The sequence below is a fragment of the Falco naumanni genome, chromosome Z, assembly GCF_017639655.2.
Source record: "Falco naumanni isolate bFalNau1 chromosome Z, bFalNau1.pat, whole genome shotgun sequence".
Taxonomy (NCBI): domain Eukaryota; kingdom Metazoa; phylum Chordata; class Aves; order Falconiformes; family Falconidae; genus Falco; species Falco naumanni.
This window is the reverse complement of record NC_054080.1, coordinates 38,401,038-38,428,669: the sequence shown is the minus strand read 5'-3', so window position 1 is coordinate 38,428,669 and position 27,632 is coordinate 38,401,038. Positions and strand designations below refer to the sequence as shown.

The 27,632-nt window shown below is 40.0% G+C and overlaps 2 protein-coding genes across 4 annotated transcripts in view; one reads left to right on the top strand and one right to left on the bottom strand.

The window, feature by feature from the left end:
* The window catches only part of SHC3 (SHC adaptor protein 3), a 110,954-nt gene that overhangs the window by 72,128 nt on the left and 11,194 nt on the right, over window positions 1-27,632 (bottom strand). The window lies entirely within an intron of this gene.
* On the top strand, window positions 24,184-25,353 carry LOC121080730 (peroxiredoxin-4-like). Its single transcript, XM_040578854.1, is given in 3 exon segments — window positions 24,184-24,234; window positions 24,795-24,863; window positions 24,866-25,353. Coding segments are annotated over 3 exon segments (570 nt in total). The 3' UTR covers window positions 25,316-25,353.

The following is a 27,632-nucleotide window of genomic DNA, read 5'->3' as shown; positions in this document are numbered from 1 at the left end:
AGGAGCTATGGCTATATACCTCTACTTCAAAATATTTTGCAGGAAAAAACCATAGGGCTGACATCACTTACTTTTTTTTTTTTCTCTCCATACTGGGTGTTTGCATCAGACCTCAGTTTACTGTCCTATGCAAAAAAGACCCCAGCCACCATAAAAAAACCACAAGGCCTGTAGACAGAGGGTATGGTTCTCCACTAGCACACAAGCATGCCCTGCCCACCCCCCCCACTCCCCCCCTCCCCCGGACCCTTAACAGATTCTAGTTGATTTATTTTGACAAAAACCTGCTGTAAAATGCCCCCATCTCCCTTTCATTCTCGCCCCTTCTCTCTCACCCAATCAGTGTTTTGCTGTTCCCGTGGCAACCTTATTGCTAAGGGTGGGCTGCACCAGTAAATGGGAGCATTATCTCCGGCTTTGCAAGTTATTTCTCTGGGAAACCATATTGCTGGAAGTATTACTGTTCAAAACCAGTGATCATTAATCATTAATGATCAACTTCCAACTTAATTTACATCAGTGGAATATAAATCAAGATCTGAAATACGCCTACAAATTTCTGTGTGGATGCTTAGGTTTTGAGCCAGAAGCTGACCTTAAACAAGAGGGACGTTTTTTCTGTTAGTTGAAAATACTGAAACAATTCTGTCTTAAGACACTTTCACTCTGTGAAATATAACATGAAATAGTTGGAAGAAAATGAAACTTGTAACTCCTTGTGCTCCATTAGTGGTTCCTGGGGGCCTATTGTTAAAAGTCAACACACTATAAAAGTTCAGAGTAAAGATGGATCTGAGATAATATCCAAATCTGAACATGACACTAAGCTTTTGTAAGGCAGGATCAGACAGGGGAGCGCATTAAATCTGCAAACCAGTACTAAATCAGCTTTGTAACTTGGGACCTGCTCTTGCGAAACCCTAAATTTTTACAGTTAATTCTTGCTTTCTCTAAGCCAGCCCGAGGTGAGAAAGAGAAGTAGCAGCAGTGTAAGCAGGCTGTATATCCCAAGCACAATCTAAAGCTCAGCCATGTCTGTGTGGCTGCCTAGATCTGCCACAGTCCTATGCAGGCACTCCTCCCTGCCCCAAGCTACTGCCAGCCCTCTGCACCAGGAGCCACACTCCAGCTGGAGCATCACCCTAGACAGGGACCCCGCTTCCCAAAGCAATACCTCCCAGACATGTTTTCTTCTGTGTCCACAAACTATCACATGGCTGACAAACTGTACTGTACCGTGAATAATGTAATGAGAGGCCCATAACCTTCTCTCTGGTCCTGCAATGCACTCATACTGATGGGAATGTATATACCCAGTTCTTCTGGGTATATAGGCATTAACGTCCAAGTGTCTCCAAGTGTTTTTGTTTTAAAGAATCAAAATAATTGGAGTAAAATAGCAAACTAGTTCACTGACAAATTATGCAAGAACTCTTTTTGCTGTCTTCTTTTGATGGGAAGCTAGTCATTTACTTGTTTGGTAATCCAGCATCTTTTTGGTTCTCATTCATGAGATGCATTTAATAATTCAGTTGTTCTCTTTTCTACTTTGTAATAAGGTGTCTATTTTTGTTCTGGTGTTTTTTTGTTAATTTTGTGTGTGTGTGTGTGAGTACTTTCTTTTTATTCTGTTTATATCTTATTGTCCCTAGGAACAGTTTGCAAAGTTGCTTTAAATAAAGCTGTATATGAAGTTCTGACTTGATGAGTTTCCTATTGACTTTAATAGGAGTGGAATTTTATTGCAGGTTTCACAGTCTAAATGCAAGTCTGGGAATTTCAATTGTTTCTGAACTTTTGTACAAGATTTCCAGGTAAACTGATTAAAATGTGTATGAGGTATAGATAATTAAAACATGATATTTCATTGGCTGCCATTCAAAAACCATGTTCACTTCTATGAAAATTTAAATTGGTTTATTAATATTTTCCCTTTTAAAATGCAAGCAAAAATAATTTATTACATATACAGTATGTATATAAATTTACCACCACGAGAAGATTTATAATCCGGTACCCACTCTTTTATTAGAGTAGCTAAATACTGGCAAGAACAGCAATGGAAAAGAAGAAATGCACAGTGCTCTTTTTTGTAGCTTTTGGCATCTGGCAGGGCTAATAGTATGTTGCCTGAGCAGAGAGCAGTCCATTAAAAACATCAACTTTCCCAAATCCATATGTTCCCCCTCCCCTAATTAAAGGAGTATGATCAAAATGAAAAGAGCCAAAAAACAACAGAGGTATAAATGGCCACCTTTGTCTTATGTTGCACATCAGACCAAAATTCTGGCAGTATGTGTAAAGATTTTGTGGCAGTAGCAGAGCTGTTCAGCCTGCTCTTGCCCTCCTGTCATGGACCGCATCACCTTTGCTGTGTTGCCATAAAATGTATGCTGTGGCATCTGGCTAAAGAATAACACAGAAAAAATTGTTGTTTTTTTCAATCAGATCAGTTCTGGACGCTGATTCACTAAACAAATTGAACGGAAGGCAGTGCGAGCGTAGGAATAAAAAGTCAAGGGCTATGAAAAGGGAGAGGAAATTCATTAATTGCATAGGCCAGGACAAACAGCTAATACCCACTGGCATACTCTTCACCCTGAAACACAACTCACTAACTTGTGCCACCAAACCACACAGATTTTCTTGGCAAGCAAAGAGTTACATGCCGTGCTCTATTTATAGCAAAGCCATTACTGATCAGGCTTGTACTGAAAGAATTCTGGCAATTGTGCCGCAGTGGATAACAGTGCCAGTGGAGGGTTATTCACATCAGCCCTCATCCTGGCAAATCCAGGATGTGGGGTACTTTTGCATTATTTGTACAAATTGCTGGTGTGAGTCACTGTACCTGTTTACGTTAATGCTGCTTGTTATCTGACCTGAAGTGATGGTTAACTTCTTTCTGGGAATAGTCACGAGGAAGAGGCATCCACAGACACGTGTATATGTGCGTGTGCGCAGGTATGCAGACGTGCATGTGTGTATTGAGGATGTATCCTTAGGTTGCTTGCCTTTCTTACGTTTGAGCCGGACCACCTAGATAGGCAAACAGGATAGCCAACCTGTGAAAGATCTGGTAATGAAGCAGAGGTGGGTGGCAGAATTTAAATAGCTGTTTAAATAGCTGTTTACATGATCACTTAATGGACAGAAGTTTACAAATTCCATTGCTAGTAATGTGAAGAAAGGCAAGAAGTAAAACAGCTGCAGATGAGAAGACTGAGAAACTCCTTCTGAAACTCCATGCACTGAAGCAGACCAGAGGAGTGGCAAGAATCCTTCACTCTAAAGAGGACTCAAAGATTAAAAAAAGTTTAGAGTGGCAGCAGAATGGAGAAGATGTGTGTGCTGTTCTATAGTCATCCACAGCAACTTGTGCATTTCTTTGCCAAAACAGAAGTATATAGTGACTTTCTCTAGGTACCCTCATAAAATCTGGGGGTTTCTGCTCAAGCAAGACAAGCCCCTGAGAAGCTTCAGTACAATTAAGGTTGAGAAAGTATGGAAGCCGCTATATTATGAAGGTCATCAGTTCTCCAAAGGACTTTGGGCACGTGAGCGAGGACAAGATTTCAGGTAACAACAAAGACATGTAGTAAGGATGTACAGAAGAGAGGCTGGAGCCAAAAACTTGGCCAGAGATTGAACAGACAAGCAGAAACTGAAGCCTACTGGCCAAACACAGCTATTTGATGGGTATCAAGGTCAGAGGAGCTATCCCAGAATGGGAGGAAATGGTCAGCTATGAGAGTCTGTAGCCTGATGGCGCTCACCATATCATGGTGCTTACTGAGAACTGGGCTTTGATGAAGCACTGATGCCAGTACAAAGAGATGGAGGAGAAATGCCACTGGCAGAGACAATGACCCCAGCTCTCTGTTCCAGAAGGAAGAAAAAGTATGCTGAAGCCTCCACACAGCCTGAGAAGGCCTGCTACAGCAGTAAGTATAGCAGAAGGAAAAATCCTGCTGATGCACTGAAAACAACCAGCCTTACTACCTGCTGGCAACAACAGTGCTGTTATCTCCAGGCCATTCAACAAGCAACGGCACACCTGCAAGACTAACCGAACACTACCACTACAGTCAACATGTTAGCATTGTATAAATGTTGATTGTCTGCTGTTATTATCCACTTCAAATAGGAGAGGAAGGAGTAAGGATCTATACTGTTATGAAATTATTATATGTACTCAAGCAGCTGGTTAAGCCTCTTCTCTAACTGTTATTACAACTACCATGAACTGCAATTACCTTTAAACTAATATTTAGCACTTTACCTCTCTAGGACTACCAAACAATGCCACAGTGGTGCTTTGTCCCATTAAAGTTGCTAGTCTACCCAAGCACAAGAAACTACTCCAATAGAAACAAGATTTTTCACATAATACCATGTAAATACTAAAAGCCTGCTTTTGCACAGCACCTGACCAACATATGCCTGCCCGGCATACCTAAACTGGCAGAAATCTGTTGTTCAGATGCAAACATTAGGAATGCCATGTCTAGTGCACAAAATTTTCTATCAGAAATAAATATACACATCTTTCCTCTGTGCACTGACTCAAATAACAATGTGAATGTTCACAGACCACCATGACAACAGCCAATGTTCCTGGACTGACACTCTTTCTTACCTTGCCAATACCGTTTTAATTTTGTTTTAACATGTTTGGTCAAAACAAAAGTTTTTAAATAAAAAGCTAAATAATATTATGCTAGAAAAAACTTCATATATTCACAAAAAAGCATAAATTGTGTTTAAATGCTTTATACTACATCTTTGTAATTCCTTCTAGCACACAGACACTTTCATCATATGCACACACCGAGCATTCCACACAATAAACTTTCAGTCACACAGAACCAACACCTGCCCTCTGCTGTCCAAGATGCAAAAGAAGCTGGAAGGAGCTTGTCCCTTCTACAGAGCACATTGTCTGTCTCTGGAGCATTATTATGTACGGGTGGCTGCAAATCACACCTCAAAGAGGGAATCCGGAAAATGAAACACTTGTATCTAAATTCCTGCAAGGCTATGTTATGGCAGCAAGAAATGAGTGTGGGCCATCAGAAAGTAAGACCACAGTTTAATCCTCTTTAAGAGGGTAGCAATGTCCTGCCTGCCTGTCTCGTGTTCAGAAGCATACTGCACAGACCAACAACGCAATTTCAATTGCTACTTTAGCTTCTTGTGCTCCTGAAAGAAAGCAAGACTGTAATATGTCACCATCTTCCTCAGCTTTGAGGGGGTCCTTTGCAGCAGAAATTCGCGTTTCCATCACTTCAGAGAAAGGATGGATATGTAATACCAGGAGAGGTGATACACAGTGAACAAAAGCATGATGCGTGAGCAGTGTAGGGAGGATCATACAGCTCATCTTTCTGTAATTCTTAATTATGTCCACAAAATTATCCTGAAGCTATGAATCAGCAATCAGATCAAAAGGATGACTAAAAGAAGAGGTAAATTCTTCATAACATAGATAGTAACAGTCAAAAATAAAGAGGCATTTTTCTATTCCCCACAACAAATTTTCACTTTTATAGATTAATTTTTACTTCACGGGAATAAAATCTGAAACTTTTCTGTACAGCGGATGCCCAGAATCTTATTAATAAATAAACAGTAGTTGAACCAGCAGCATATTCATTTGCCATCACCAAAGATTTATTGAACTTCACCAGTATGAAAGTATTCTTTAAGGGCTGCTAAGTGCCTTTTGGAGAAAGCTAATTTTTCTCTAAACCATAATTAATTTGTTTTGAACAGAACTTTGGCCAAAGTAGATTAAAATTATTTGCTAGGAAACTACCACTGAAGTGTCATTTACATATACACAGTGACTATCAAGTTTATGACCCTTCAGCCTAGTCTCCATTTCTTGGTTACTTCTGTAGCTGCTCAGTAACTCTGTAAGTATCTGTGTATCATTGGTCAATTAACAGTTAATGAAACCACTGACCAAATTCAGCCAGAAGCTACAGAGAAGGGAAGGTTTCAAAGATGTTAAGTAATGACACATTTTTCATGGAGTAAGCAGGCAGAGAAAAAGTGAAATTCTACCCATGCCTCCAGAAAGGAAGGGACCGTACTGTTAGCACGTATTTCTTAAAATCTAATTATTTTAATAAACATGTTTTATGTATTATCAGATGTATTACCAGCATTGCAAAACTTCACAGACAGTGCCAAAGACATCGGCAATATAGTCAACATGGTTCGCAGGAGTTGTTTTGCTGTCACTGTATTGGAGCAAAAAGACACTTTTCTCTCCACATAACAGCAAAAAGTATTACGCGATAGAACAGTGTTTACATTTAGGAGGAAGAAAGACTTCCTAACCTAAGTTTGGAGCTTCAGACCACATTTCCCTTTCCCCCAAATCCTGAGACTGTTCATATGCCCTTAACCTATCTCCCAAAATATGGCAACCTACCTTTCACCCATATCTTTGTGTAGACCTGTCGTAAATTCTTAAAATAATCACTCGATAGTACCTTTGCACATCATTGACTTTGGTATACTTGTTTTTCTTATGGCTATCTCAATATCTCTCATGCTAACACTCAGTAATTTAAAATCTCAGGTTGCCAAGTTCCATATACCAAAGCAATTAGAACCACTTCAGTTCATCTGTCTCACCACAATCATGATTACTATCACTGATTAGAATACAAAACTCAGGATTCCTCAGTATTTTGGCAAACTTCAACCACTGGTCTAGCTGTACGGTTGCACATTCATTTCAACAGCACTAAATATGACACTACGCAATCTGTGGTTTACCAACAGGCTTGAAATAAGCTTAACCCTAATATTTACAGTTAACAATTCCTAGAACAAAAGTTAAAAAGGAACCACTGTCAATATATAAATTTTCACATAACACAGGGAAGATGTCTTCTGTGAATTAATTGTTCACGGGATTACTATGTTACTTTCAAGAAAAAAACGTACTGTTTCTTAAAAATTCAGAGAGGCTGTCACAACTCTGGGTAAATTGCTACTGTACTCAGTCACCCAATTATTTACTGTTTGTAAGCAAAAGCACAAACCAAAACCACCTCACATTACACTTTCAAGTCTGTTCTTAGCATGGGGAGATAAATAAGGTCTGTATCAGGTGTAGATTTTCTAGGTAACTCTCAAGGCTTAAATCAATCATCCAGTGCTGAGCATACTCCTACATTATGCAGCCTAATGATAGAGACAGCTCTGCCCTCACCTCCTGTGATTCATGCAGTCCAGTCAGATAACACAGTAACATTATTCAGCAGAGCAAGGGTACAATCTACAGGTAAAAACATACACAAATTTGTCTGTGCTGTTCTGGATCCTTATTTTGGACCCCAGGAGTAACGATACTCTGCTGTTACTGCTAATTTTGATATGAAAGTGTGGAAGCCCTCCCCAAAATAAGTATGAAAAAAAAAACCCTGAGTCTGTGCAGGGTACTATTTCCAGGGGGAGCGGAGGGCACGGGAAACGGTAATGTAGTCTAATATTGGCCTTCCTAGCACTGGCATCTAAAATGCAACCACATAACACATAGTTTTAGTAAACAAAATGTTCACATTAAAAATAATTTTATTGTTTCTTTGATTATCTTCATACACTCAGATCAAGTAGACAAAATGTATACATATTCATATACATATATACACATGCATACATGCTCTACCTCCCTTTCTCTACATATAAAGAAGCAGTTTATTTCTAAGGCTCTTTTTCTCTTAATGTGTATTGATATACAGACTTCTATTATGCATACAGTCTTGCCACAATCTGAACACATTTGATCAAGACCAAGCAACAAAATCAGCAGACACCTTATGTAATGCAATTCTTTTTCTCATCACTATGCATTATGAGAAACTCTGCCCCTATTTTGGCTTGTTAACTAATGATGCTTTCCCCATTACTTGACCATTCTCTCCTGAAAACGCATTTTCATTGCTGAATGTCAATGTCAGTATTTAGAGCATATCACACTCTTCAAAGACTACTTCTTGAAAGTAGCAAGAATATTAGGCCAATTTTCATTTCATTAAAAACAGTATTAGATTTAAAAATATGAAGTATTTAGGTGTGACAATTTTTTTCTGTTAATTGGGAGTCACATCACTTCAAAATCAACATTTGATTCCATGAGACATTCGAGTGTACTTGATTTGGAGATTGGTTCTGGTGTTTGCAGGGTTAACCTGCTGAGTCGTGACTACTTGTAACTGTCAAATTCTCTCCAAGGATAAATAATTAAAGCTTCAGGAAGAATAAGCACACAGGAAGTGGTGGAGATTGGATGTACGTAGGTGTTGAGGGCATTCGTTTTTATCCAATCGCTGAATAAAAAGCACATTATTCATGCAATCTTGTTCATTCACTGCTACGTGACCTGCACCACAATCAAAGACTGCAGCATCCAGTGCTGAACTGAACTGCATTTGAGGCGGCGAGGAGAGGACTCTTAACGGCATCAGCACACAAGAGAAAAATGCTACGTTTTAGGTGTATATGCAGACTTCAGTTCATGCTATAGCTCTTATGACTAATGCTGGAATGACACAAAAATACTGTCTCTTGTAGATTTTTTTTCTTTGGTTGCAATAAAAATAGCAAATATGATCCTCAAAGTGAAATGACTTTTTCACTTTCTCTTCAGCTTAGATCTCCCACGTGTTGTAAATGAGATCACTTCCAGATGAAAAAAACAAACTTGTAACAAATGACGAAAAAGTACTCATTAATTGGCAAAGAAAAACAAATGCAATGCATTGTAGCATCTGTGGTATAAAACTTTGGAAACAAATTATTTCAATAAAGAGAACAATGAAAGCTGTAAAATCTACAGCAAAGCAATCTTAGCTGTGAAGCTCAAAAAAACCTGTTGTGTGTTCCTGAGTATTTTCAAAGCACAAGAACAACTCCCTGCTCCAAAATAGATTCCTTCGCCTTCACATTCCTATTTCTGCCCCATGTTTACTCACTGCAAATTCTGGCTTTGGCTCAATACTTCATATGCCTATTAACTACTCTGTTAACAGTGTTTACTTGCTTGAATATTTGTATACCACATAAAAATGTGAAACTCAAACAAGACTCTAGTGAAAACATCAACCAATAAATACTAAAAAGTCACTTATCTATGATCCCATATTAAGGTCTATTGTTACCGGAAAGCAAGGCACCTGCTAAAAGTGTTCATACCATCTCCCACAACTACCTACTCACTCTGGAATTTTTAAATACCAGATCAGTTACATCATTCTAAGTAGCAGATGTTACAGCTTTGTATCTTATATCCAAGCATAGGCACAACTGATGAAGATTTTAACTCTCATTTATCATGAAAAATAATGATCCTGTAGGAAGGTTTGAAAGCTGAAGAATTCCCTAATGACAAATTTGGGTGTTTGAAATGTTATCAGAATAAAAACTCATTTTATTTTGACATGAAAGACAGAAGTCATCCAAAAACACTGTCCACAGGTTTAAAGCACATGGGAATGAGGGAAATTACTTACTTTCTTATCACAAACCAAAACAGAAACTGAAAAAGAACCAAGAGAGATTTTAAAATTAAAAACCTTGCTATTTAAATATCCTTCCTTGGAAGGGTAACGAAATGCTATATCTGCAGAAAAAAATGGACGCACATGAGAAAAAGAATGATGGTCCTTCACAGATTAAGAAGAGTAGGGAAAGAGAAAAATCATATACAGGCTGTCAAGAAAAAGACAAAAGCAGAAGGGAGAAGAAGAAAAAAACCAAAAAGACAAGAAACATATCTGAAGAATAATATAGCAAGAGACTCTGCAGAAATTTGGAAATACATTAATGGTTGTAATAGGACAATTTTAATTTAGAAATAATTGGTAGACTTAAAAACACTTAAGTGCCCAAAGAAAAGAGGGTTTTTTTGCCATAGACAGGGCAATTATGTTTAATATAGAGTTAAAAATATTCTCAAAGACTGTTAGCCAAAACAAACAAAAAACCAAAACCACAACAGTACATTCCTAGTTAACATTTGTTGCTTAAAACGAACAGTTCCCTGCCTGCAAACTGCAATAAAGCATTAAGCAATTTACTGGAAAAAATCACAAAACACAACAAAGTAAATATCCTACTGCTGTATTTGGAGAGTGTGAAAAGGCTCTCATAGATGATAATGAGCTTTCAAAAGCACCGCTATCAGATACAGAATTAGGAACCAGCACGAAAGTTTGGGTAACAGGTCACTCCTCCACCTGCATTAAAGCTAAGGACAGCACTGCAGAGAATTTGAAATAGCAAATTGAAAATGGTGAAGTTTGTCCTTTGTGCTCTTCATCGGTCACCTTCTTCACTGTATCCTTAATACAGAGACACATTGCTGTAATATGACAACATGAGATACAATTAATCAAAAGAACATGTAATTGTCCTGCGTCCCAATGATGTAATACTAATAGTTACCAGTGTTGTAAAATATTTGCCTTACATTTTGAAGGAATTATATAATTAAACACTATTAAAGTTGGGAACCAAGATTACCGAGCCCCTAGGTATGGTCATATTTGTGTGATGTTACCAACACTGTGGTATTGCTCAGCAGAAATCACTTTTCCTAAAGTGAGTAAAGAATATAATATTCACTTCCCTCTACTGTTTCAAAATTGCAAAATGATTAACTGGAATGGAAAAGAAACACAAGACTAATTCTCCATTTATCATGGCGAGGTCATAAAATGCTAGTCACAGCTGTGATACGTTCATTTCAGAGCTTAGCCTGAAAGAGGTCACTGACTTAGGAAAAGGGCACAGCTGACACTGCTGGAAGCCAGGCTTTTGACCACATATTTTATGGAAAATGGGATATTCTCCCAATGTTAGTGTCACAGATGAAAGAAAAAAGGAAGATAAAGATTTTCAATTTTAAAAAGCTGGCCAAGATTACGTCGCTTTTATAATTCATAATTGCCATTTGTGAAAAATTAACTCCTAGATACTAAGTGGCTGATCAACACAAAGAAGTCTTCCAGACATCACAAATAAAGGTGATGAATGAGATCTATGAATGTTTACTTGGAAAGTTCAGATATGTCAATGAGAATTCAGTGTGTTCAAAATGGCCACAGAAAGCCATCTTAAGTACAGTTAGTGCATCTAAGTAGAAATACAACGTGACCATAAACAGCACAACTGTTTTTATCCCACCCATATATAGCACGTTTCTGACAAGTTAATACCGGGATTACAGGTGGCAGTTTCCAGATTCAAACCTAGTTTTGTCATTGCGTGGCATGTCCCTTAGGTCCATTTTCAACCCACCTAATTTTAGGCACTTAGTGGAGGTGCTTAAGTTAGAAAACTAGTCATCCTAAAATCTCTCTACAGGCTATGGAGAAGGATGGTCAGTGGTCGAGGGCTGATTAGATTTTACTGCAGCTGAATTATATTTAGTGAATGCCTGCTCAGTAATTCAGACTGAAGCTATCTGCATATTAGCAGTTCCAAATGTTTGAATAGCACTTGTAAAAAACAAATTCCATGTAATCATTAAATGAGCTGTATGCTTCTCTCCCCTAATTCAATCTTCTCATTAGCTGTTTCTGTGAAAAGCAACTTGGTGGCCTTTCAATAATCATTCCTTCTGTATTTGGTACCTTTTTAAAGACATAATACTTCCTCCTTTCTCCTCCTGTTTCCTCAGGTGGCAAATAAGTAATAATCTATTCTCTAGGAGACTAGCATAGTTTAGAGTTGGGTTTTTCTGATAAATACAGGTGGGTGAGCAGCTTGTCCACCTAATGGCTTAGCAAAATTTAAAAATACTCATCATTCCCAAATACTTTGAAAGGTGTTCAAGGAATTCCTGTTCTCACAGTCGAAACCTCTGCTCTGTCCCACATGCTATTTAGCAGAAGCCTGGGAAAGTATCATTTATCAGTTTCACTCCAAAAAGCAAAATCTCTGAAAAAGAACTTGTTGACAGTTACAAACAATTTTATAGGATGATACAGCAAGACTTGGAAATGGTAACAGGAAAAATAAGGGCAATTATTGCCTTTTCCACTTCAACCATCTACAATTTAAAAATATGAATACAGGAAGCTATCTAGTCAGTGTATATAATGTAGTGATACATTTTCTGAGCCAAATATAGTTGACTACATAAAGGCAAAAACATGGAGTGCAACTGCAAAAATAGAACAGAGCAAATGTGAAAAAAAACCCCACCAAACTCAAAAAATGACTTTTAAACATCTTTAGATGTAATTTTAAGTTACAATACATACTTAGTAAAACAATTTGTTTCAAAAATAAAAAGCTTATCTCCTGGGACAAAACCCATATTCCTACAACTTCAGGTCTACATGCCATCATAGCTGCCCAGAAAATCTGCCTCCAGAGCCTTCCTCGTTGCTGGTTTCTGCATTCTAGGAACTTCATACACAAAAGATACCAGGTATTTACTTTGTATATTAAAGTATTTGTTATCCGTGCTTATACTAGCTTTTATTTGGGGGTGGGGTGGGTGGGTGGGTAAGGCATTCAACTTCTCCTTCTTTATTACATTCTATTAGAATCTGAAAGCAACTCTGCAGTAAAATATTGAAGGAGATCTTTTTACCAGTCAGGGCCCCACAACAACTGTTGGAATTTATTGCAGATGTATACAGATACTACATTATAAATATTTCAGAAGAGGTACTATATTTTGTTACTTGCATTGTAAGAAGATAACAAAACTTTTAGAGGCGAAGTAATATATAAATGGATAAATTAATGAATAAAAACATATTTCATGCAAGTACAAAACGGAATGATATTTCAGTTCTCCCATTAAATCTTTTACTGCTCACTATTAACTTAGATAGGATTTTCTTTGTAGAATATCTAAGACAAAGGTCAGATGCAAGCAAATACATGCTTCTCTCATGTAAAATATTCTTGAGGAGCCAGTTAAGTCCAGTGAAGCCCATTAATTAACAACAACGAGCAAATAGTGCAAAATTACAGAAATCTTTCTAGTTTGCTTCAGAAGGCTTGTTTTAAACTCTGCAAATCAGAATCTCTAGATTCCTTTAAAACCAAACTGGGACCCTGCTACCCTTATCTTCCTTCTAATTATCATCAACTTCACAACTCATATTTCAGTGACGTATGTTATGGGCCATAGCAACATAAGACACTGCATGAAAACATGAAAAAAAACAACAGAAATTTTGCAGTCAAAGAAAATCCCATAGAGCAGGGGGCTTCACACAGAGCTAAACCATTCTGAAAGGATACTTATGATGTATGGAAAGTAGTGAGTAAATACACATTCAGGCCTATAGACAGAGAAATGAACATACTCTTATTCACCCTTACAATGTGTACATACTCCTTAGTGCACCACTGATAGGAATTCATGGTGAACTAGAAGAACACAAGGAATTTACGCAAATAACCCACACCTATGCCAACTCAAATCATGAATCTTCTTTCAACACCACAGAACACATGTGCTAATCTGTGATTCACGCAGCAAAGCCAGCAGTCAATACTTAGCACAGGGTGTAAGAGGAGCATGAAGGTGCCCAGAGTACCTGTATGAACACGAACTAAAGCTGCATTTTTCCTAATCTTAAGCAGAGGTGGAGAATTAATGCAAGGAACATATTCTGTCCCTGCCAATTATTTGCACTGGAAGAATACTAGACAGTTGCTTTCCCAAATAACAGGTCTTGAGCATGTGCTTGCACATACAATTTCACTGGAGCACTCCTGGTTAAATGACTGAAGGGAACTTGACCTCCTCCCCCCTCATATTTTGGAGCTGCAGAAAGGGGCATCCTTCTCAACACCCAATTAGAAATGGGGCAGACTGAGATGCAACAATTGAATGGTAAGGCACAATCAGTCACAGCTGTAGATCTCACTCAGAGTGCCATAAATATGACATACAAGCATCTCAAAAAAACTGTGATCATGCTTACCAGATGCTAACAACATCCATTTTGTTTAGTTTTGCCTTCTGTGCAGTGAAAAATATTGTAATTTTGTAGGAATTACTGTCAAACTCACAGCTATAATTACATTCTGCTATTTTAAAGTGCCTGTGTATGCTTTTAATGCTTCCAAAGATATCATCCTGAATACTGAAATTCTCTGTTCACTCACAGAAGAGATACAGTATTAACAGCCAGTGCAACAGCACCTTAATTTAAGACAGATCACCAAGGAAAGAAAGGTTCAAGCTATTGTTTTTCCAAGTTAAAATCTGAGGTGCATTTATGCAGTTACATTTGTAGTGTCACAGAATACCCAGCTTCTTCCTTTTAATCTGCTTCATGCAGCAGGAGGAATTCTGATGGAGACAAAATACATGCTAAAGAACTGCTGATTTTAGACTGAGCTTCAGACTTTTCCCTCATGTCTTTATTTTGGTCACCATAAAAGTGAAGCGAACAAAAGGACAAAAATAATTTGATCTTACTGGATCTCTTCTTGTTCTCTGAAGGGCCAGTAAGTTAAGCACTTGGTTACTCGATTTTACAATCCATACTGCAATCTATATACTCTCTTCTAAAAAAATAATTCATCTTGAACAACAGTTGGAGCAAAACACATCTTTATCCCGTGACAGGGATAAATGGAGCATACAGAGCATTTCATACTAACAAAGAAGTGTGTCTTCAACAAGCATGTTGTAGTTATAAAAGCTCAATCATATGATTGACTGTATTAAAAAAGCAACATATTTTAACATATTTAAAGCCTCACTACCTAGCTCATCTCCTGGAAAAATCACAAAACCCACACTTAGTAAGGCACTGTGAAACCAGGCAAGTGATGTATTTTGGCAGTCATGAGCACATAAGTATATGCTTTGGAAATTTTGGGTAACTGTGGGTTTGTTTAAGCATCTCTATCAGTCTTCAATGGATAGGTGAGGAGCCTTGCTACCACTTACTATTCTTCATGAAGATCTTTTCCCTCTCACACTCCACCTCATCTCCAGAAAGGAGCTGACTGCATTGAATTGACAAACCAACTCTGAAAATCTTACATCACCACATTCCCAATTCCCACATCCAGTCCGATGGCTCTATTCTGATGTGACCTTTTGAGAAAGTACAGTATTAAATATCCTGAAGGTTCATTTTTTCTAGTCTTTCAGATATTAGGGTCAGGGCTTAAAAAGGGGGATACAGCTTCAAGATAATTAGTTGCTACTAACTTACAGTAATTGATTTTGGTTATGTATGGATCAGACAAATGAGACCATGTTTAACTAACAGATGATACACTACAGGACTGTTTGCTTCTTTAACTTATCATCAGTCATATGGAGCATTTTTATAACAAGTTTATTTTAGCATTATTCAATTCCAAAATTCTTTACTGAAATCTTTTTTTTCCCCTTGTGGCTCCATCTGCTGATTGGAAAAATGTTACAAGGTACCATGGTAACGCTTGCTGTGCTTTAAGAAAGTTTTCAGACTCCTCAGGCATAACTAAGACATACAAAAATGCACAATAATGTCAGAAAAACACTCCAGAGATACTATTTTAGGAGACTTCATAGATTGGTTATTTTTATCTATTTTACATTAAAAAAAATAATACACAGACAGTGGAAAAAATGTCTGTCCCTAATGAAAGGCAATCTGGTATTTCACAGATGTCACCTATTTTGCTATTTAAAATACACTTTTAAGTGCTCTCAAAGTGTGAACTGGCAATTTTGAAGTCTAAACTTCACTACTCAGCATCCAACTACTGATGTCAATAATTAATGTAATTAAAAGACCAGTGACACGCATAAGGATTAACTATGAAAAGGGACAACAGGTTAATCTGCCTAGGCTTCCTCTCCAGTCACTAGAAGATTCTTTTACATGAAAATTCAGAGCACATACTAATTTTGTCTTTATGAAAGTCCATCTCTGTCACCAAAGAGACCAAGATGACCAGCTATGTTTAGACTGCTCTTGTGCCCTCAAAAATCAAACTAGACCTATCTTCACTGAGGGCCCCTTTGCAGCAGCAGAGATTAGTAGCTGATACCAAGCAGAAGAAAACAGAACAGGATCAAGCCAGAGCATTTACCCCATATGCAAGCTTTCATCTCACAAGAAAAAACTCATGTCTAGATCCATACTGTACTTGCATATTTCTGCCAGCTGGAGCCCATGGAGGAAGAACTCCATCTCCTGCTTTCAGGCTAGATAACAAGTCTGAATTTATGCTTTACTATTTAGTATTCTTTCTGTTGCAAACTCACCCCATATACAATAGTAATATATAACAGTAAGAACAGACCAGTGTCATCTGACTGAGGATGTGGACTCGTTTCAGATTTGTATTGTCATTATGCATGCACACAAAATGGCAGATCTGAAAATATAGTCTTTGAAGTCCACTTCTTCTAACATGAAATGAAATGTTTTCTATCTGTCAAGACCCAAACTCCGAGTATAACACCATCCACCCAAAGCATAGCAATTTTTGTAAGCAGTTTTTGTAATGCTGAACCAAAAAACTGTAACTCAATCTCAATCAACAGTTAATATACCTGGTTTCCTGAAACACACCCTCATTATTCCCAGTTTTGTTTCTGGCACCTTCCCAAAACAGATTTGTAAATCTAAAACCCAAGCACATTCTCAAAGTTTTATGCATTTTATGGCTGTTACTATTCCAGATTTATATCCTTACCATACTGCAGTTGCAAACCAACAGCAGTGACGATATTTTTCCCAGTTCTATCTAAAGACAGCTGCAGGATTTGATACTAAAGTTATACTCTGTTGGAAACTTACCTATACCAAAGACCTAGCAATGGCCTTAATATACAGATTTGTAAGGCAAGTTATCTAAGCTGAGGAGGCTGAAAGGGAAAGTTTTGATCAGGTTTGCATGAGTATGGCAACTGTGTCTTGCAGACTGCAGTTCAGGAAAGACATGGCTGCAAGCCATTTCCACCACCCACCATAGTTTCCACAGGAAATAAAGTTGTGGCACATTTTGGCCAGTCCTTGGTCTGTGCAGTACAGGGATGAAGAGCCCAGGATGCGTTCTGGCAGGCACAATCCACGGGCATAGATGTATGTACAGTGCCACAGTACAGATTCAGTTTAAAATGTGAATCAAGTTTACACATGCCCACTTCTCCCCTTGCCAAATGCTTGCACCGCAGTGCTACCAAACACCCTGCTGCAGAACTCACATAAAGAGATAAATTAACAATATTTTTCTGTCTTGACAAAGATTCAAGCTAGTGTTTTTCATAGCCTTTACTCTTTCACCTAAGATAAAAATCAGCATTGGAATTTCACCCCCAAAAATTAAGAAACAATTCCTAAAGTCTCAGGTACCAGCAGGATTTTGAGATATGGTGCTTCCTACAACCTCTGCCCTGAGGCTGCGGATGGGGAGAGTCACACAGACTCTGGCTCTGTGCTGTACGGAAGGTAGGATGAGTAGGACCTCTGAGTCAGGAGCGACAGTGCTGCACTGCAAAGGCAGGTGATTCCAGCATCACGGACAGGAGAGAGAGTTGGAAAAAGGGTTTGGGGAAGAGGGGAAACTGAAACCTTGCCAGTTTCCTCTGTAAGCTGGCATATAGTATTGGCAGAGTTTAAATTTACAGTAAAAGACAAAAAAAGGAGGTAGTACAGACACGACAGTTTTAAGGTACAGCTGAAAAATCTTAGTGTCGGGGAAATGCAGGGACCAAAACCTTCCTAAGCAAAGGGGTGCTGGGAGCCCAGTGTGACAGCACAGCCAGCAAGTCCGGGGATCCCCGGCCAGGCAGAGGCATGCCTGTGACACAGCAGGGACTGGATCCAGCCCCAGATACAAGCAGCTCCTGCGGGCTGAGGTTGGCCCTCCACAGTCTCCCCATGCTGCTGCCTGGGAGCCTCTTCCCACCTTTGTCACCAGTGGGAAGGGGCTGCCCTAGGCTGCACTGGCTCGGTGCTGGCTCTGGTCCCCCCAGCCAACTCCACCCAGAGGGGAAGCAAGCTCCCAGCCCACTTGGAGCTGAAAGTATCAGAAGATACAACAATATAAAAGAATGATTTCCAAATCTGCTGCAGTTCACATTTTGAACCTCTGATGCAAAGACTATGCACCAAAATTCAAGTTAAAAAAAAAAAATCCAAAACGGTAGCCTCAAGACGTAAAGGTTTGAGCCTGCGTGCCTCTCTTGCAGTGATGACAGGTTACCATGGGAGGAAGAGCAGCATGCAGGAGCTACACTACCAGATTAAACCAGCAGAAGCTTTCAAATTTGGTGTGTTCAAGCAAAAGAAAAACCTCAAAACATGTATCTAATTTTGAACAGTGGAATCAGATTTAAAAAGTACCTGACAACTATTGTGAAACAACATTTGTTGGCATTCTCCTGTTTGCTTACATCCTAGTCCAAAATCTGCTGAGATGACATAAGACTTTTAATTGATTTCAGTGGACACTCAATGAAGTCCCTAAGAATGGTTAACTGGTGGGAAGGGAACATCCCATTTTTAGCACATCTGCAAGCTCACAAAACAGGACCTGGCTCAGTACCCATGACAACACTGCTGACGTGCTTATAAAAAACAAGAAAAGGCATTAAGTTTTAATACCTGTAAAGCCAGCTGAATCAGTTTGCCTGTGTTTTTCTTCTATGAATTTGCTAAACTTGTTTTTCTTAAAGGTCAGTCTGTATATACATGTATGTAATGATGTAAGATTCAAGCATGGCCAAGCAAGACTTCAGTCAAGGATATTCTTTAGATAACCGAAAAAAAGGCACGTTTTCCTATGTTCTTCTAACTGGAATAGTTCAAGGCAGAGGCAATCCCTTTCATTAAAGGACAGAGCTGGAAAAAAGGACAAGGTTTCAAACTGCGCATATTTCCAGCTGATGTGGTTTAACCCCAGCCAGCAACCAAGCACCACACAGCTGCTTGCTCACTCCCCCCTGCCCAGAGGGGTGGAGAGGAGAATTGGAAAGGAATGTAAATCTTCAGGGTTGAGATAAGAACAACTTAATAATTTAAACAGAATAAAGAGGTAAGAACAACAATAATAACAATAATAATAATAATAACAATTAGGATGGAAAGGTGGGGGGGAAGAGTAAAATCCAAAGGAAGGGAAAAGGAAAAAAACAAGTGATGCGCAGTACAACTGCTCAGCACCCACTGACCAATGCTCAGCCAGTCCCCGAGCAACGATCCCTCCCAGCTAACCCTCTAAGTTTATACACCAAGCATGATGTCCCACGGTATGGAATACCTCTTTGGGTGGTTCAGGTCAGCTGACCTGGCCGTGTTCCTCCCCAGTCTCTTGTGCCCCTCCAGCCCTCTGGCTGGCAGGGCCCAAGAAACTGAAGTCCTTGGCTTAGTATAAACATTACCCAGCAACAACTGAAAACATCACTATGGTTATCAACCATACTGATTGTTCTCACATCATAGCCAAAACACAGCACTGTACTAGCTACTAAGAAGAAAGTTAACTCCATCCCAGCCAAAAGTAGGACACCACCATACACCACTTTTAGAAGTGAACTCATCTGAAGGTTATTTTTGTATAAAATTTGCAGCATGGCCCCATGAACAAGAGTGGGGAAAATGCAACGCAGAAGTGAGTTTGATGCACATTTTTAGTCTAAGCAGTAGGAAGAATGGACTCTGACAAAATTTATTCCCAGGTAGAATCTTCTTCCCATCTATGTTATAACTGTTAGATTATTTCCTATACAGATACTGCATGGTAACGTATAATGGGAGAGTTTCACTGGTGGATATTTTTCTTTAGATGAATGACTAGAAAGCTGATTGTTAGGAAGATGTGGGTTAAGCACTAAGAAACTAAAAAAATGTATGCTTAATTTTGAATGATGGAGGAGAGTTACCTGCCAAGACAAATTCAAAGTTCGTTGTATCCCCTACAGCAGATGACAGCTCTAGTATCTCAAATAAAGAAAGAATGGAGTCACTGGGAACACTGAAAGTCAAAACCTGTAAGCAGGGATAAAAAAAAGACATAATTAGCTTGCAAAATGCACGATTCAGAATCATGGGAAAGAATTCAAACACTATTCAGTGCAAAAGAAATATTTGGAAATAAGCAGAAGTGAAAATGACCACTGGAGAACAACAAATCAAGTGACTTTCCATGAAGTAAGATAACAGACTTAGTGATGTTCTGGGACAATACATACTCACAGGAACAGATAAAATGATAAAACCCCACACAGGATAGGAAAAATCACTACAGGAGCAGCGTATTTCCTTCAGCATGTTTATCCCACAGAAGAGTGGTCAATAGTGCTGTGTACTCAAGCAAGATGGCAATACTGAATATAAACTGTTTGGCTGCATTTATTGTATCCAGGATAGGATGGTAATCTACATATCAAAAAGAGATTATAGAAAAAACAAGGACAAAGGAAAAAACCTGAGGAAAATACAAGAAGATTAGAATATATAAGTAGAATTTATTGGTCCAAAAGTTCTTGAAAACTAAATTCTGTTTAACTGCCATAAAAGAAAGCCTTGATGCAAAATGCCAGGAGAAACTGACACCAATTAAATATGTTGCATTTGATCCCAGCTCTACCAAGTAGTTCAAAAAGACAACCCTGGGCCTGACTCATTGCTGAGGCTTCAGTGTCACCTGCAGAACACAAGAGGGAAGGGAAAATCTGTCAGATGTGTGGGTGGCTCCTCGAAATGAGGAAACCCTGCTGGCTGACAGGACAACTTTTTAGATTTTTATGGTAAGGGAATGTGAACTTGTCCTGTATGTTATTCTATGACATTTAGATCCTCCTACCTTCCAAACCTTTGTAAATGTTCCCATACCATGACACAGGTATTAATCACAAAAGTGTTATTCTTTGAGATGAAAATGTAAGTGCTTTCTGCCCATTCTGTGCAAAAATTCTGCATCCAGTCTTCTTCAAATGGTTAGTGCACCAATTAATACACCTTAGCCAAGAATTGCAAATACTGCTTTCAAAGACCAGCTTGCCATTTAACAATAAATCAATGAGCCCTCCCATGGCTATTTTAAACTTCATATTGTTACAACAATCATAGGCAAAACTATTTGTATATATGTGGTTTACTCAGATCCCATTCAATTTCATTTGAATTCAGTCATCTTCTACTACTTTAAATAAACAAGATTCTGCAGGAACCTATTAAAGGGGTCTAAAATAGTTGTAAACACATGTATTTGCAGCTCACATACATTTGCTTTCCTTCCTGTGTACGTACAAAATTTACAAGTGATTCATCTTCAACATCTGAGTAACTTCACAGAAATACAATCAGGAATATTTACCTAAGGGGAAGAGAGAAATGTAGAGGAATGAAGGCAGTGGGTTGATTAACACTGATAACATGCAGCTGTGGCCTTGCCTCAGAGGCAGTGGGTTGATTGACATGGATGATGTGCAGCTGTAGCTCACTCCTGCAAAGTGGCTAAATAGCCCTGAGGAGTGTGGGAAGGGGAGGCTGAATGGAGGAGGAGTAGTAGTGTGGTCTGGCTTCTGGAGGAAGGAGAGGCAGTATGGGCAATAGAACATGACTGATGGTAAAAGCCTTGTTGCAGGTTGCTTGTGCTGTGACAATTGGTGCCCTGTGTGAGGCTGACTGAGGTGCCCAACATAGCTGAGGCAAGTGGGAGAGCCTGTGACCCATAACAGATGCTGTGAGAGGTGAGCTGTTGACAACTAATTGATATGGGTATACTGTAATATTTGTTGTCCATCTTAACTGAAATGGCAAGTTTTGGTGCCTGATGTAGTTGGGGACTAATTGATATGGGTACAGAATAAGAAAATTCTATGTTAACAAAATGCTTAGATATATTTTATGCTTTTTTTCAAATATAACAAGAAGGTAATAATAACTTTGCTAGGATGGTGCAAAGTAAATGATGTGCTAGTTACGCTGAAAAATGTCTCCAGTGTTCAGACATGGCAAAATGCTGGAAAATTACTTTTTGAGCACTTGTGGAAGGGGATATCAATGCCACAACCACCATGGGGGGTGGGGTGTTAGCATGCCCAGTGCTTCATAGGGATGGTAGTGCTCCCACTGACTGGGAACCTTTCAACTGGGGGCTGGTAAGACTTAAGATCAACCTGTATACAGTATGGAATAGGCTCACCCTATGCTCAATCATTGTTATGTAGTCTTTTCATAGCAGAGCTTACTGCTCATGATTGCTGTATGGTTGCACAAATTATATAGACCCCTATGCGAATGTTAATGTTTGAGTCAAATTGGAGGTGCCTGGTGAATGAACAATCATTGCTGAATTTAGAATACCCCCAGGATGACCTATGTTTTGGGGCAGGGATTCCACAATTTATGGGGGAGGCTCTGGTTAATTCTCCGCAGTTACAAGCTTGTTGATATCCTTTAGTCCTGCGGCAGGGAAAAAGTTTAGCTCTCCAAGCTTTATTGCAGGTCCCAGATCATGGTGCTCCACAACAATCATGGACCACAGTAAAATAAGGTCCAAATGAGGGGTATGTGTCATTCCTGGATAGGTTGAGAGACACCTTACACAAGCAAATACAGAACGGGGCAGCTAAGGAACCATTGTTACTCCAATTAGCTAAGGACAATGCAAATGAGGATTGCAGAAAGGTGACTGCAGGCATGGCGAATCATAATCCCGCTTTAATAGAATTAACGGATATATGTGGGAAGGTTAGAACCACTGCTTTCCAAATGGAGCACCTGGCAAAGACCTTTTCTGGTGCAGTCAGGGTCGTCTGCTGCTGTTACATATGTGGGCAAGAAGGTCACCTAAAGAAGGACTGTCCAAAGATATCGAGGCTGGGAAGGGCTGATGGCTTTTTGCATTTTGGGCAAAAAAACAGGGCATTTTGCAAAATACTGTAGACCTAAATTTAACACTCAAGGACAGTTACTTGCAGGTGGCAACAGAAAGCAGGGAAATGGGGGGAGGAATGCAGGGAGGAACCACATGATGATACAGATGAATCCTCCACAACTCCAGGCTTATGCAGCCAACTGTCAGCCCAGACTTCATGGAGTGCTGGATTGGATGTTACCACAGCAACTGCCATCACAATAGAGGATGATAAATACATAAGGTCCCACTGAATGCCATGGGACCCATCAGCAATAAATTGAGTGCGCTGTTGCTTGGACTTTCTAGTGTAACTTTACAAGGTTGGTTTGCTTTACCAGGAGTCATTGATACAGATTATATGGGTCAGAATCAAGCAATGGTGTGGACCCCCTCCCCCACGTCAATTCCTGAAGGTAGCCTGACTGCACAATTAATTCCTTTCTGGATGCAAGTTAATTATGCCCACGACAAAGTCCAAGGCAAATAAAGGTTTAGTTCAACAGGAACACCACAAATTTTCTGGATCTGGAGCATACAAAATACTTGACCAACTCTAACCTGTAAAATCACCTTTGCCAAAGGGACCCCTTCTGCAATACAGGTGACTGGAATGACTGACACGGGAGCAGATGTAACTACTATATCTGTGCACATCTGGCCTTGCTCTTGGCCTGTCTGTTTGGCAGGTTCCGTATTGGTGGGAGTGGGTGGTGTGACACAGTGTCCAAAGTTGGTATTTGGTGCAAGCTCGAAACACTGAGGGCCAGACAGCAACAATCTGTCCCTGCATGCTTGATGTCCCTCTGAATCTGTGGGGACAGGATGTTTTGGGACAATGGGGAGTCATCATTGGTACCCAGAAGTATTTTCAATAGGGGCCACTGTGATGGAGGGCGTACAAATACCTACTCTGCCTTTGGCTTGGATGACAGATACCCCTGTTTGGGTGGAACAGTGGCCCCTTCCTGAGGAAAAATGTGTAGCCCTCCAGCAATTAGTAGAAGAACAACTAGCATAAGGTCACCTGGAACCTTCCCGTAGTCTTTGGAATACACCTGTTTGCAATAAAAAAAAAAAATCAGGCAAATGGCACCTGTTACAAGATTTAAGGAAAGTAAATGATGTAATGGAGGGAATGGGAGCCCTGCAATCGGGCATGCCTTCCCCAACGATGATCACACAAAACTGGGACATTTTGGTAATTGATTTAAAAGATTGTTTTTTCACTATTCCTTTACATGAAGCTGATAAATGTAAATCTGCTTTTTCCATACCTAGCAGAAACAATATGACTCCTTGTAAGCGATACCAATGGACGGTGTTGCTGCAGGGTATGAAAAACAGTCCTCCTACATGCCAATGGTATGTAGCAAAGGCATTGTCACCCGTACAGGAACAGTTTCCACAAGTGTATTGCTATCATTATATGAATGATATTCCTGTATCAGCTGCAAATAAGGCTGAACTTCAACAAGTGTATCCTGTCTTGCAGCAGTTGTTGGCCACCTTTGGGCTACGTATAGCACCAGAAAAGATTCAACAACAAGCCCCATGGAAACACTGGGAGTTAAAGACCTAGATGAAACGCTTGAGCCACAGTCTATCCAGCTCCCAGTAAAAGTCAGAACCCTAAATGACTTGCAAAAATTACTAGGGACCATAAACTGGGTAAGGCCATACTTGGGCCTTAAAACAGACCAATTGAAACCACTCTTCAATCTGTGGAAGGGTGATACTGATTTAATGTCTCCCCAATCACTAACCAAAGAAGCCACCTTAGCCCTAGAGAAGCTGGCTGATGGCCTGCAACAGAAAAGGGTACACCATGTAGACTTAGAAACTCCAATAAGTTTATATGTTGCCATCGCTAACTATCATCCCATGGGATTGCGGGGCCAATGGAATGAGTGCTGGCAGACAAGGCAAAGGAACTGCGCACAACGCGGCAGTGGGAAGACAAACAATGCCATTACTACACTGGGGGGTGGGGGTGGGGCAGGTCTACCCTGGCGATGTGGCTCGCGTCCCTATCTCCAACCACTTGCTTCACTTCAGCCAGGCCAAAATCTCCAAGCCAGCACCTTACTGGGAAAGAACAGCAGACATTAACGGAGAGTTTAAAGAGCTGAAGTTAATAGACTATGAAGGAAAACATCTTGTCATCCTCTTCTATCCTCTTGACTTGATTAATACGTCTCAAAAACAAGAAGGACTCGGACTTATAAGGATTCCACTTCTTTTGGATTTGATACACCACATTTCAAAGGATTACAGAGTATATCTGCAAGATCAAGGGCATACACTTAGAGGCCTTTTCTTTGTTGACAATAAGAGAATCCTTCAGCAGATAACAATGGATGACCTTCCTGTTGGGAGATCAGTGGATAAAACGCTTAGTTTAGTACAAGCATACAAGACAAATGTGGAGAAGGTGCCGTTTTAAATACTTTCATGTTTAAAATTGTTTTATTTAGACTGAAAGCTGTATTTGTAGCTTTTTGGAAGAAAGGTACTCAATAGCATTAGGGACTAGCCTCATGCAACGAATAAAGTGGTTTTATTGCCCTGCTACAAGATTTTGTGGTCCCGGTACATCCATAAGTTGTTTCTAGAATGCTAATTCACATTTTGCTTCGCATCCATGAGAATGCAGGGCATAAAGTGTCCCTTAGTCAGAAGTAAGGCATTACATACACCATCTGTCACAAGCATAAATCTGTACAAAATATGAGGCCATGAAGAATCAGCACAAATATTTCAGTACTTTTTGGCATACTAAAATAATTGAGATGCAGGCCATCCTTCTGTGTCGTTCATTGAGGATCTATGACAAGTGACATGAGCATGCTTCACGTCAAGAGTATAGAGTACTACTGTGAAAGTTAGACTGCCATTACTTGTGTGCTCTTTACAAGACATAAGCTGGTGTTTGGCAAACAATTTACCATTTCAGGTAGCTCTGGAGGGATTTAAGGGACAAATATCCTATCATCTTCCCAGTCATAAATTGTTACAATTATTCAGAATTACAAATACTTCAAAAGCCGCTGGAGGCAGATAGCCCAGTGCAAGGCCCTGCAGTCTTTATGGATGGTTCTGGGAAATCAGGAAAGGCAGTGGTCACTTGGTATGATGGGAAACAATGGCAGGAATTGATACACTTGACACAGGGATCACCACAATTGGTTGAACTTAGTGCTGTCATTGTTGCCTTTAAAACGTTTTCTCGATGTGCTGTAAACGTTGTTACAGACTCTGCTTATGTTACAGATGTTGCATGACACATTGACCATTTGCTGCTTAAGGAGGTACATTCAGAACAACTGTTTTCTTATTAAAAACTTTATGGGTAATAGTGAGCCAATGTAGATATTACATTCTGCACTTCTGCAGTCACACTGGATTGCCAGGATTCGTATGTGAAGGAAATACCCAGGCTGATGCTCTTGCAGCTCCTGCTTGAACTCTTGCAGTGTTGGATCTGATATGACAGACCCTCATGTCTCATCAGTTTTTTCATTGGGGGCTCAGGAATTGGTCCATCAATTTAAAATATCTTCTGCGGATGCAAAATCCATCATTGCTGCTTGTCCAGAGTGTCAGCGATTGGGTCCTGGACTGACATTTCTGTGAGGGGTTAATCCTTGGTTCTGTAGCAAACTGACACAGCACATGTGCCTTCTTTTGGTCATTTACAGTATGTTCGTGTCTCCATCAAAAGTTGTGTGGGCATCAGCCCATACTGGGGAGAAGGCTCTGGGCGCCATTTCACATCTTCGACAGGCTTGGGCTGCTCTGGGGGTTCCAAAACGTCTCAAGACAGATGATGGACCAGCATATTCATCTGCACGTGTGGCCAAGTTCCTTGCCTCTTGGTGGGTGGAACATGTTACTGGCATCCTGCATTCCCTGACTGGCCAAGCCATTGTGAAAAGTGTTCATCATACTTTAAAGCTACTTCCTGAAAACCAAATAGGGGGAATGGGTTCTGAGACTCCGCATGCTCATCTATGGAAAGCTGCGTATACATTGAATTATTTGACTGTGCCGGCCGGGGAAGAGTGTACTGTGATTATCTCACATATCTTGTCTTTGCAGGTAGGAGATCCTCCTATTTGAGCAAAGGTCCTAATGTGAGACCTACAAACGCGAAAGTGGACAGGCCCATGGGATATAATTACCCGGGGACAAGGGTACGCTTGTGTCTCCACAGATGCAGGTCCACGGTGGCTTCCTGCTAGGTGTTAAGCCTGTTTTAGATCTAGAACTGACAAGAGGACATCAGATACCGGCTGTTCCACAGACCCCTTGAGAGGGGAGTCACAACATCTGGGTGACCGTGATGTGAGGCCTGAATCCAACAGTTTTGTGCCTTCTTCACTCAACCTGAACAGCCTTTCCACATATCCTGCCAAGGGCCCTACAATGGATGATAGACATGGCCTTTTTGGTTAAAAACAAAAAGGGGGAATTGTAGAGGAATGAAGGCAGTGGGTTGATTAACACTGATAACATGCAGCTGTGGCCTTGCCTCAGAGGCAGTGGGTTGATTGACATGGATGATGTGCAGCTGTAGCTCACTCCTGCAAAGTGGCTAAATAGCCCTGAGGAGTGTGGGAAGGGGAGGCTGAATGGAGGAGGAGCAGTGTGGCCTGGCCTCTGGAGGAAGGAGAAACAGTACGGACAGTAGAACCTGACTGGTGTTGCAGCTTGCTAACTTGTTTGTGCTGCAACAGAAGAAAAAAAGAAGTCTGTGCTTC